Source organism: Stegostoma tigrinum, chromosome 5 (genome assembly GCF_030684315.1).
Source record: "Stegostoma tigrinum isolate sSteTig4 chromosome 5, sSteTig4.hap1, whole genome shotgun sequence".
In the NCBI taxonomy this organism is placed as follows: Eukaryota; Metazoa; Chordata; class Chondrichthyes; order Orectolobiformes; family Stegostomatidae; genus Stegostoma; species Stegostoma tigrinum.
This window is the reverse complement of record NC_081358.1, coordinates 117,899,178-117,911,763: the sequence shown is the minus strand read 5'-3', so window position 1 is coordinate 117,911,763 and position 12,586 is coordinate 117,899,178. Positions and strand designations below refer to the sequence as shown.

Genomic DNA, 12,586 nt, shown 5'->3' with positions numbered 1-12,586 from the left:
GGGTAGCAGAATAGAATGCAGAGTACAGTGTTGAAGCCACCGAAAAAATGCAATATGAAATCAGAATAAACATTTGAGATGTCTGTTCAAAATTCTGACAACAGTGGGGAAAGAGGCAGTTCTTGCATCTATTTGTAAGTATTTTGGAACTTTTTATATCTTAAACCCGACGGAACCAAGTATTACTGGGGTGGGAAGGGGTCTTTGATTATGTTGGTTGCTTTTCTGAGACCGAGGGAAGTGTGGACTGAAGTCATTGGATGAAAGGTTGGCGTGCATGCTGGAGTAGGCTGTATTCATGACTCCCTGTAGTTTCTTGTAGTTTTGGGAAGAGCAGTTGCCATACTACGCTGTGAATCATCCGGATAGGATGCTTTCTGTGGTGTATTTTGTAGCATTGTGTACTTGAAGTGCGCTGTTCACCTCTGCATGGGGTGGCATGTAGACCGCTGTCAGGATAGTGGAAGTGAACTTGCACAACAGGTAGTAGGGATGGCTGTTTAAGATATTCTAGGTCCAGGATGCAATAACTTGCCAGGGTTCACCACATCTGAGCACCAGGTGAACTGAGAACTCTCCCAGCTATATGACACAGCCAGGTATAGAAGGAGTAAGCCATATTTCTGTAAAACTAAGCATGTAGCAGTCTCTTAATTGCCTTTGAAGATGAGGCTATTTTTAAGTTGGTCCATTTTGTTCTCAATGGCTTAGATGTTTGCCAGGAAATCCTGATGTTTCAGTCTCACCTAAAGTCCAGCATGTCTCCCATCTTACCTGAATAGTAAGATGGCTGCTCCTATTCGATCTTGGCTGTCAGTGAGGGAACTCTGGAAGGCAGATGTGTTATCCGATGGGCTCCTGGGCTCTAGTTGTGGCTTTGAGTGTTGCAGGGAGGACTTGAGGCCAGTTCACCTCGGGTCTCCTTGATGCCACATCACTCTGTTTTTTGTTCCTGCGCTGGCCAAGGTTTGATTTGGTCTTGGTTTCCATGAGATTGGGAAGTCAGGCCTGTGAGAGGTCGGAAGTCCTCTTGGCTTGTGGTTCCAATGTCGACGAGGTATGTAGGTTCTTCCAGTGGGTTCCCGGGCACTAGTTTCATTTACAAGCTCTTTGAGGGTGGCGGGGTGTGGTTTCTTGCAGCCAGCCTGGCTGAATCACCAAGGGGTTTGATCATGCTCGCATGCTGGTTGGGCCTCGGTTCCAGGTTTCCAGTTTCCCTGAGCTTGCAATTCCAGCATCAGTAATTTGAGCCTCATTAGCTGTAGAATGTTTAAACCTGTAGGTAGATTTAAGAGAATGTTGTTATTAATTCTGACATACATAGAATTGAGGATTAGAAGAGCAGAATGATTATAAGATATGTAAGAATGAGATCTGCTGTAGACAACTCGCAAAACATCACCATGCTTTGATGTCATCTTTTGCATATTTGGTTTTACCATCTTGCCTGCCAATATATGGGGAAAGGAGTAGATAAGAATTCTCTTCTCTCATTGGAGACAGTTCAGAGAGGGTTCATTGGTTCCCCGGTATGGAGGAATTGTCTAATGATCAAAGGCAGAACAGGTTGAGACTGTACTCACTGGAGTTTTCTAATGAGAGGTGACATAATTGAAAATTATAGGAAAATAAGGGCCTTGACAGAATAAATACTAAAAAGATGTTTCACCTCACGGGAGAGCCTAGGGTCAGAGAATGAAGGGACACTAATTTAAGACTGCGATTAACATAAGAACATTAGAACTAGGAGCAGGAGTAGGCCAATTGGCCCCTCGAGCCTGCCCTGCCATTTAATAAGATCATGGCTGATCTTTTTGAGACTCGGCTGTACTCACACGCTCACTCACCCTAACCCTTAATCCCTTTTACTGTTCAAAAATTTATTTAGCCTTGACTTAAAAACATTCAGCGAAATAGCATCAACCGCTTCACTGGGCAGGGAATTCCACAGATTCACAACCCTTTGGGTGAACACATTCCTCCTGACCTCAGTCCTACATCTGCTTCCCTTTATTTTGAGGCTATGTCCCCTACTCCTAGTTTCACCTGCTAGCGGAAACAACCTCCTTGCCTCCACCTTATCTATTCCCTTCATAATCTTGTGTTTCTATGAGATCTCCCCTCATTCTTCTGAATTCCAATGAGTATAATCCCAGTCTACTTAGTCTTGCCTCATATTCCAACCCTCTCAACTCGAATCAACAGAATGAATATCCTCTGTACCCCTTCCAGTGCTAGTGCATCTCTTCTCAAGTAAGGAGACCAAAATTGCACACAGTAGTCCAGGTGTGACTTCAGGACCCTATACAGCTGCAGCATAGCCTCCGTGTTTTTAACCTCCATCCCTCTTGCAATGGCCTATTTAATTACCTGCTGTACCTGCAATCCTACATTTAGCGATTCATGTACAAGGACACTGACGTCCCTCTGCACAGCAGCGTGCTGTAATACTTTACCATTTAAAACATAGTCCATTTTGCTGTTATTCCTACCAAAATGGATGACCTCACACTTATCAACTTTGTACTCCATCTGCCAGACCTTTGCCCACTCAATTAGACAATCTATATCCTTCTGCAGATGTTCAGTGTCTTCTGCACACTTTGCTCTACCACTCACCTTTAGTGTCATCTACAAATTTTGACACACCACACTTAAGCCTCCACTCCAAATCATCTATGTAAACTGTAAACAATTGCGGTCCCAACACTGATCCCGAGGCACACCACTAGCCACTGACTACCAACCAGAAAAACACTCATTTACCCCTACTCTTTCTACTAACCAATCCTCTATCCATGCCAATACATTACCTGTAATACCGTGCAACTTTTATATTATGTAGCAGCCTTTGGTGTGGCACCTTGTCAAATGCTTTCTGGAAATCCAGATACACCACATCCACAGGTTTCCCATTGTCCACGATGCAAGTAACATCCTCAAAGAATTCCACCAAATTAGTTAAACATGATCTACCCTTCAGGAACCCGTGTTGGGTATTCCCAATGGGACAATTTATATCCAGATGTCTTGCTATTTCTTCCTTAATGATTGATAGATTCAAGCATATTCCCCACTACCAAAGTTAAGCTAACTGGTCTATAGTTAGTATAGTTGCTTTTTTTGTATTCTTCCTTTAAACAATGGTGTGGCATTGATGTTTTCAAATCTGTGGGAGCCACCCCAGAGTCCAGTGAGTTTTGGTAAATAATTACTGTGAGATATAGATTCACGTGCTCACAATCACAAAGTCTTGGCAACAAGTTACTTGTGCTTTATTACGAGTTTGCAGAATCGAGTGCCTCTCATTGCCTGAGAGAGACACGGGCCAGGGAGCCGCCCCTTTTTTATACATCATTTATCCGGCCAGATCCTCCCCTTTTAGCTCCGTCCAATCTGAGCTCCAAGGTGCACAATCTTTCCATGTCGTCCCACGTGCTGCCCTCTTCATACATCTCATGTTATGTTAATTCCGCAGTTCCGTAAGCATGGGCGTGTAAGTTAATATGCATTGTCTCATTAAGCATGCTCTTCAGCTATTTCCACTTTCCACTTTTTTAATCTTTTACCCACTAGGCGTCTATCAGTGGTTCAGAACTAGTTTCGTCCGGTTCCTAGTTCCCTTATTTCTGCAGTTTAATCACCTCGTCCTTATCTCTCTCATTACTAATGCATTTGCTGTTTGCCCCATCACTTCTTTTTAGTACCCTGGGATGCATTTCATCAGGGCCAGGAGACTTGTCTACGTTTAGCCCCCATTAGCTTGCCCAGCACTGCTTCCTTAGTGATAATAGTTTCTAGGTCCTCAACCTGCTATAATCTTCAACCTTCTTGCCGTTTAGTTTTCAGCATGTTATTTGTGTCTTCCACTGTGAAGACCGACATGAAAAAGTTGTTTACTATCTCTGCTATTTTCACATTCCCAGTTACTAAATTGGCCTTCTCATCCTCTAAAGGACCACTGTTTACCTTTGCACTCTTTTACGATTTACATATTTATAGAAACTTTTGCTGCCTGTTTTTATATTCTGAGCTAGTTTACTCTCATGATCTATCTTACTTTTCTTTATAACTACTTTTGTGGCTCTCTGTTGGCCTTTAGAGATTTCCCAGTCTACTTGTTTCCCACTACTCCTTGCTTTTTTGTATGTGTTTTTTTTCAATCTGATACTTTCCTTTATTTTCTTAGACATCCACAGCTGGCTCTCTTCCTATAGTTCTTATCATGGGAATATACTTTTGCTGAGCACAGTGAAAAATCATTTTGAGAGTCCTCCACTGTTCCTCAATTCACCCACCATAAATCTTTTGCTCCTATTCTACCTTAGCTAACTCCTCCCTCATTCCTTCATAGTCTCCTTTGTTTAAGCATAGGACATAGGTATTGGATTTAACCTTCTCATGCTCCATCTGTATTTTAAATTCAAATGTAGTTTGATCGCTCCTTCCAAGAGGATCCCTAACTGTGAGATCAATAACTATTCCTGTATCATTACCCAGGACTAGACCTAGGATAGTTTGCTCCCTCGTAGGTTCCATTACATCTTGTTCAAGGAAATTATTGTGGATGCATTCTATGAATCCCTCCTCAAGGCTGCCATGATCGACCTGGTTTGACCAATCGATTATGTAAAGTAAAATCCCCCCCTAACAATTGCTGTACCATTTTTACATGCGTTAACTATTTCTATGTTCATTGCCTGCCTCACCATGATGTCATTATTTGGTGGCCTATAGACCACACCTATCAGTAATGACTTCTCCCTGCTATTCCAAATGGATTCAACATTTTGTTCATTAGAACCTATATCATCTCTCACCACCGCCCTGATATCATCCTTAAAAATCAGAGCAACACCACCTTCCTGTCTGCCCTTCGGAGTAGTCTGATACCCCTGGATATTTAACTCCCAGTCATGACCACCCTGTAACCATGTTTGTGTAATGGCCACTAAATCATACCCATTCAACAAAGTGTGGAGCTGGATGAACACAGGCCAAGCGTCATCTTAGGAGTACAAAAGCTGATATTTCGGGCCCAGACCCTTTTCTGATGAAGGGTCTAGGCTGAAACATCGGCTTTTGTGCTTCTAAGATGCTGCTTGGCCTGCTGTGTTCATCCAGCTCCACACTTTGTTATCTCCAATTCTCCAACATCTGCAGTTCCCATTATCTCAAATCATACCCATTTGCCATGATTTGCACCGTCAACTCAGCCACCTTGTTTCCAATGCCCTCATGTCAGTTTTTGCACCTTATTTTTGGATCCTATTACCTCCCATTACTAACAGCTCTTGAGTTCTCCTCCCCTTTAACTTTTTTCCAAATTTTCAATGGGGTTGAAGCTTCCTCATCACTTGCTAACCTGCTGCTTTGCCTTAAGTTAATTGTTATTCTCGCTCTATGCTCACTTCTCCCTTCTCCTCGTCCCCCCCCCCCCCGCCCCCCACTCACTAGTTTAAAGTCCTATCAACCACCCTATTTACCCTTTTCACCAGAACACTGGACCTGGCCCTGTTCAGGTAGAGTCTATCCCAGCAGTATAAATCCCTACTGTCCCAGAGTTGATGCCAGTTCCCCACGAAAAGGAAACTGTCTTTCCCACACCACTCTTGTAGCCACATATTTACTTCCCTGATCCTTGCTTCCTGTGCCAATTTACACATGGCTCAGACAGCAATCCAGAGATTATGACCCTTGAAGGCCTGTTTTTGTTTTTTTTAAATTTTGTTCCTAGCTTTTCATAATCCCGAAACAACAGGTTTTTTTTTCCTCGTCCCGCCTATGTTTTTGGTACCTACATGGACCACAACAACTGGATCCTCCCCCTCCCTCTCTAGTATCCTCTCAAGCCAGTCAGATGTGTTGCACCCTGGCACTAGGCAGGCAACACACTATGAGGGATTCTCTGTCCTGATCCCAAAGGATACTGTCCATCCCCCTGATGATGGAATCCTCTACAACTATAATCTGTTCTTTAGCTCCTTCCTCTTGAATGGCCTCCTGGACCATGGTGCCATGGTCAGTTGACTCATTTTTCCAGCAGCCCTGTTCCTCAGCCACACAGGGAGCAAGTACTTCATACCTGTGGGACAATGTCAAGGGCTGTGGCTCCTGTGTTCCTGTTTGCAGGGTCCCTCTACCTGCCTCACTCACATTCACACACTGCTGCCCCTGCCTGCCGACAGATTAACTAATGCTAATTCGACCAGGTGTGACTGCCTCCTGGAACACAGCCTCTGGGTATTTCTCCTCCTCCCAGATGTGCTGCAGTGTTTGGAGTTCGGATTCCAGCTCATCAGTTTTCAGCCGGAGCTCCTCAAGCAGCCAGCACTTGCTGCAGATGTGGTCACTGCCGTTCTCAATGGGATCAACTCGCTCCCACGTCATACAGCTACAACACATCACCTGGCCTGCCATCTCTACTTAGTTAATTATTTAAAATTAATTTTTTTTTAGTTTTGCAGTGTTCTCTGCACCAGTCAGTTTACTCCGTTATAAACTCAAACAGACTCTGGCTTTGCCTTCTGACCCAATTAGGAGGAATTTCTTCTGATGGTTGTGTCTTTGAAACTCCTTGCCACAGAGCTATGGGGACAGAGCCTTATGTATATTTAAAGCTGAGAGATCTAAATTAGGGTGATGTGGAAAGGGCAGGAACGTGTACGTGAGAAATTTTGATCAGCCATGATCCTATAGAATGGTGAAGGAGGCTCGAGGGGCCAAATGGCTTATTCCTGACCCTCTTTATTATAGTTTAAGAATCAGGTGGCTGAAAAAGAGTTGACACAGTCAGCCCAAACTTATACCACAATTGATCACCATTTGAAATTCTCTGGCTCTGACGTGCACCCATGCTGTCAGAACATAGACTTAGTTAGAATGATTGCAGGCTTGAAAGACTTCAGTTCTGAAAATAAATTGAAAAAGTGAGGAATATTCCTCTTAGAAGAAATGGCTGAGAGGAGATTTTGATAAGACATTTTCAAAATCATGTGTTTTGGAAAGATTTCGGATAAAAGGATTGCGAACGAGAGGGCACAGGTTTGAAGTATTTAGTAAAAGAGGCAGAAGTATATCAAAGGCTTTGTTATGCAGCAAGTGGTTGAGGTGCATTGTTTGGAATTGCAGTGGAGGAAAGGTCAATTGAAGTATTAACAAGGAATCTGAACAGTTGCTGAGACAGAATAAATATATTTTATAGGGTTCATAAGTTGTAGGCAGGGAATGGAAGTAGTTCATTTTGAGAGCTGGTCCAAATGGTTGTCTTTGTTTTGTGACAATTCTGTGATTCCTTGGTAGTTTGTTTTCTTTTGCTGAGAAATGACAACTTTCTGTATCTACTTGTTTTTGATTAATTTATTGCAGTTGTTACTGTACATGTATGCATGTGTAGTAATTATTGCCCCATTATTCTCTTGTGCATGTTGCATAAATTGTTGGCACTATTGAGGATTGATGATGGCCACAAACCTCCCACCACTGCATACTTACCACACTACTTTTTGGGCAGGGATTTTGACCTACAACAGGTAGAACAAGTAAAAATCATTCAAACATGTTGATTATTTGAGATGATTTGCAGTGATGCATGTCTTTAATTGACAGCCTCTTGCTTTATGCTGTAAACTAAAATAGTGATCAACACTTACTCAAACATCATGTTTATATTAATAGATGATTTGAGCTGCTGGGTGTAAACTGCAGTTTTGAAAATGAAGTATTTTGTCATGAGCATGTATTTGTATTGCTTGTTGCTGTACTAATGCTCTTGGTGTTGATTTGCAGCTGAAGTTTGTAAATCCCAGGGAGCCATTTTATATCAAGCATTCCAATTATTCATTGCGGTGAGTGATCAATAAAAATCTAAAGCAGCGAAGAAGCAATACCTTGAGAATGGAATTAGTGAGTGATCTTTTAAACATCACGATTGCAGCATTATAAAAGGGATTTGAATCCTAAATTTTATTCCTTTCTCTCGTAATTACGCTGAGTCTTCATTTTGCTGGAGCTCAGTGTAAGGGAAAATAGAGATTCTCGAATTTGGATAACAAAAGGAATATAAACACACATAATAATTCAGCTCATTCATTGTTTTAATGAAAACTGTTGAGAAAATGAAGTGTAAGATTGAGCATATTAACACGGAAATAAAGCCAAAATGGAGGGGGAAAATGTACAGTAGCAGAAAGACTACTTTGATAAATATCTGAAATTCGATTTCACAATCCTGATCACCAAAAATTATACTGCATAGATCTAAAAGGAAATGTATGTTGTACTAAAATTGATTTTGTGACAAAGGTATGTGTTGATTTTTCAGTTCTGGAACATAACACATGAAATGGGGGCAGGAGTTGATCACTTCTCCCTTTTTTTGCGTTGGTTCTGCCAGTCAATAACATCATGACTTACCTGCTTGTGTTTGAAATTCTATATTACTATCTACATAAAATAACCCTTTGTAGGTGTTAAATGAGGAAACATGTCCGAGTGATTTCCTTTCATTTAGCATGCTGAAGTCTACCTTAGCAATTCACTAGTTAAGATTTATGAATGGTACTGACAAGGAATCAGGTTTGTGATTTTTCCCTAGTCTGCCTATAGAAGAACATTATGCTTCAAAAGTGATGAACTTTGGATTTGAATTGATTTAGGATACCTTGAGGACTTGTAAGGTGCTGGATTGAAATCCATTTTATTCTTTCCCTCTTTAAACTTCAATAATCTATGGCCCAGAAGATTAATTGCATTTTCTCTCAATTTTAAATTTATATTTTCAGAAATGTTCTGACTATGCTGTGTTTTAGTCTAGTTACAATAACTTTTCAATCAGTAAATTCTTCCCTGGTCCTCGATTTTTCTCTTGGCAAAGCTTGTTTCCTCCATTATTGAGTATTGTAATTGTGATCAGTTATAGTTCCACTTTTTCAGTGCTTCATCTGCTGAAGCAATTTTACCTGGAACACTAATGTTGGAGAGGTGGAAGAATAATACAGAATATTAAGGACAGCAATATAAGAACAGGAGGCGACCATGGAGCCACTCAGATATGTTTGCACATAGATGATATGTGTATTTATTCTATGCCCAACAAAATTCTGTCAAATTCAGCTTTCAGGACGAAATGAATTAGTCAACTTGAACAGCTTTTTGGGCACGAGAATTCTGGATTCAATTACACTTTTGTATGAGGTGCTTCTGACACCACCCCTGCATGGCCTGTCTTGAATTTCAATGTTATTCCTCCCTTGTACAGAACTTTGCCTCTGTCATTACCTTCCAATTGAGGAATCCAAGCCCCATCTCTGTATCTGGCATTATAATTGAAAGCTGTTGTCCCTAGCATCATTCTAATTTGTCCAACACCACCAAATCCCCTCCATGAGATCATTAGGTCTTTCGTGTGATGCAGATAGTTAAGTACAATTGGGACTAACCAGAGATTTAGATATAACTTTTGCCAGACACTATTCCTAGATTCACTGAGCCAAATGAGTTATTCTATATTGTACAATTCAAGGGTTCTGAATTTGAACTTGAACCTTCAAAATGGTCATCTGCTGGTTATTGTTTCGCTTCCCCCACTTTCAGTCCTAAATGTTAATAATCCTGCTATTTTCTTGATAGGTACAATTTTATTGTGAAACGTGGGAATGGACAAATACTTGAATCTTTTAGTGAGGGGAAAGTTGATTTTCAAGTTTTGTTCATGTTGCTTTTACTTCATGAATTTACTTTTTTGTTTAGTGCTCAACACTACATCAATCTACCTGTCCGGTTCAAACCAGAGTCAGAGGGCAGATTCGAGGCACTGCTCGTGATACAAACAGATACATGTGGAAGTCTCCCTATTCAACTTATTGGTGAAGCCATTAGAAAAGAGTAAATGAAAGTTAATTTTGTTAAATTAATTGTCTAGTTGTACTTTAAGATCTGTCTCCAGGAGGGGAAAGTTCCACAGCAAACAGTGTTATGTAGAATTGTACAGTAATAAATGGAAAATGTACCTTTCATGTACAAATTTGCAAATTGTACATTTTATAAATGAAGATATTTATGCACTGCTGCCACTTAACATCAGCATATTGACTTTCAGAAAGCGGGAAAGTATATTAGTATATATTTGTAGTATACAAAATAACAATGCCAGTTTACTATGGGAAGGAGCTGTAAAAGCTTGTCTTTGCCTTCATTATTGTATAACTTGAAATATTTTGCACAAGCTTTATTTTTGTGGCTATTTTGTGTACATTTGAAATAGTTTTTACACTGTGTATATTTGAAATAAAGTTAGTATGGGCAATTCATTTATCAAAACATTTTTTAATCCACATAAATAATGCGACTTCGGATTTTATTGCTGTACCTGATGCAGTAAATCAAATGGAGCTAAACACTGAAATGTTTCTTCCTATTAATATAAAAGTAGAGTGCTGGAGACATTTGTGGCAAGGGAAACAAAGTTGATATTTTAAATCTGATGTGACTCTTTGAAGCTAATAATTAATTGCTTATTTGTGTAGAATTTGCATGTTACAAAAGGAAACAAGAAGCTGAAGCTTTCTGTCTTGCCTCAAGACTAGGACCTATAAAACAGACTTGGAGAAAGGGGCATTGAATCATCTCTCATTGATTCTTTCTTGCATTTGTGCAAGAATCGATGTCACCACTTTTGATTCTGAACACAGTCAGTGTACCTTTTTAACATTACTCTGAAAGGGGAAGGTATCTCAAAAATTTGAACTACATCAAATCAACAATTTGAACAAACATGGCCCTAAGAAAAGAAATACCAAAAGAACTGTGGATGTTGTAAATCAGGAACAAAAACAAAGTTGCTGGAACAGCTCAGCAGGTTTGGCAGCATTTGTGAAGGAGAAAACAAGAGTTAGCATTTTGGGTCCAGTGACCCTTCCTCAGTTCTGAGATACGAAGATCCAGACCCAAAATGCTAACTCTTGTTTTCTCCTTCACAGATGCTGCCAAACCTGCTGAGCTTTTCCAGCAATTTTGTTTTTGAACATGGCCTGCTTGACCGTTGTGTTAACCAGCCTGAGCTGACAACTGTTAGAGCAATATGGACCCATAGATATGACTCAGCTATTGGACATCACTTATTAAAGATATTTTGCTAAGAATTACACAGGAAACTAGTTTAAGATGATAGCTGGGCTTGCAGTATGATGTGTGTACTGGCAGCTATTTATAGTGACACACCACCTTTGTTTTATGTAGGCACAGAAATTTGTACATGCGTTGCATCTTTTTCTTTGGGAAGCAGAAAAGGCTGATAGAGACTGGCAGTCACAAAAACAAAGTTGCTGGAAAAGCTCAGCAGGTCTGGCAGCATGTGGAGGAGAGAACAGAGTTAACGTTTTGGATAACAAAGTGTGGAGCTGGATGAACACAGCAGGCCAAGCAGCATCTCAGGAGCACAAAAGCTGACGTTTCGGGCCTCAACCCTTCATCAGAGAGGGGAGTGGGGAGAGGGAACTGGAATAAATAGGGAGGGGCGGGGGGAGGCGGACCGAAGATGGAGAGAAAAGAAGATAAGTAGAGAGGAGAGTATAGGTCAGTCCAGGGAAGACGGACAGGTCAAGGAGGCGGGATGAGGTGGTAGGTAGGAAATGGAGGTGTGGCTTGAGGTGGGAGGAACGGATGTGTGAAAGGAAGAACAGGTTAGGGAAGCAGAGGCAGGCTGGGCTGGTTTTGGGATGCAGTGGGGGGAAGGGAGATTTTGAAGTTTGTGAAGTCCACATTGATACCATTGGGCTGCAGGGTTCCCAAGCGAAATATGAGTTGCTGTTCCTGCAACCTTTGGGTGGCATCATTGTGGCACTGCAGGAGGCCCATGATGGACATGTCGTCTGAGAAATGGGAGGGACAGTTGAAATGGTTTGCGACTGGGAGGTGCAGTTGTTTGTTGCGAACCGAGCGGAGGTGTTCTGCAAAGCGGTCCCCAAGCCCCCGCTTGGTTTCCCCAATGTAGAGGTAGCCACACCAGGTACAACGGATACAATGTACCACATTGGCAGATGTGCAGGTGAACATCTGCTTGATATGGAAGGTCATCTTGGGGCCTGGGATAGGGGTGAGGGAGGAGGTGTGGGGGCAAGTGTAGTACCTCCTGCGGTGGCAGGGGAAGGTGCCAGGTGTGGCGGGGTTGGAGGGGAGTGTGGAGCGGTCAAGGGAGTCGTGGAGAGAGTGGTCTCTCCGGAAGGCAGACAAGGGTGGGGATGGAAAAATGTCTTGGGTGGTGGAGTCGGATTGTAGATGTTGGAAGCTTCGGAGAATGATACGTTGTATCCGGACATTGGTGGGGTGGTATGTGAGAACAAGGGGGATCCTCCGGGGCGGTTGTGGCAGGGACGTGGTGTGAGGGATGTGTTGCGGGAAATGCAGGAGATGCGGTCAAGGGCGTTCTTCACCACTCTGGGGGGGAAAGTTACGGTCCTTGAAGAACGTGGACATCTGGGATGTGCGGGAGTGGAATGCCTCATCCTGGGAGCAGATGCGACGGAGGAATTGAGAATGGGGATAGAATTTTTGCAGGTGGGTCGGGTCCAGTGACCCTTCCTCGGAA

The 12,586-nt window shown here is 42.0% G+C and overlaps 1 protein-coding gene across 1 annotated transcript in view; it reads left to right on the top strand.

Annotated features, from left to right (window-relative positions):
- LOC125451748 (centrosomal protein of 192 kDa-like) overlaps nucleotides 1-10,298 on the top strand; it is a 214,670-nt gene extending 204,372 nt beyond the window's left edge. Inside the window, exons 57-58 of the mRNA XM_059646356.1 lie at nucleotides 7,789-7,847; nucleotides 9,751-10,298. Coding sequence (XP_059502339.1) covers nucleotides 7,789-7,847; nucleotides 9,751-9,889 — 198 coding nt within the window. The 3' untranslated portion in view covers nucleotides 9,890-10,298. The remainder of the gene's footprint in view (nucleotides 1-7,788; nucleotides 7,848-9,750) is intronic.
- The last annotated feature ends 2,288 nt before the right edge of the window (nucleotides 10,299-12,586 follow it).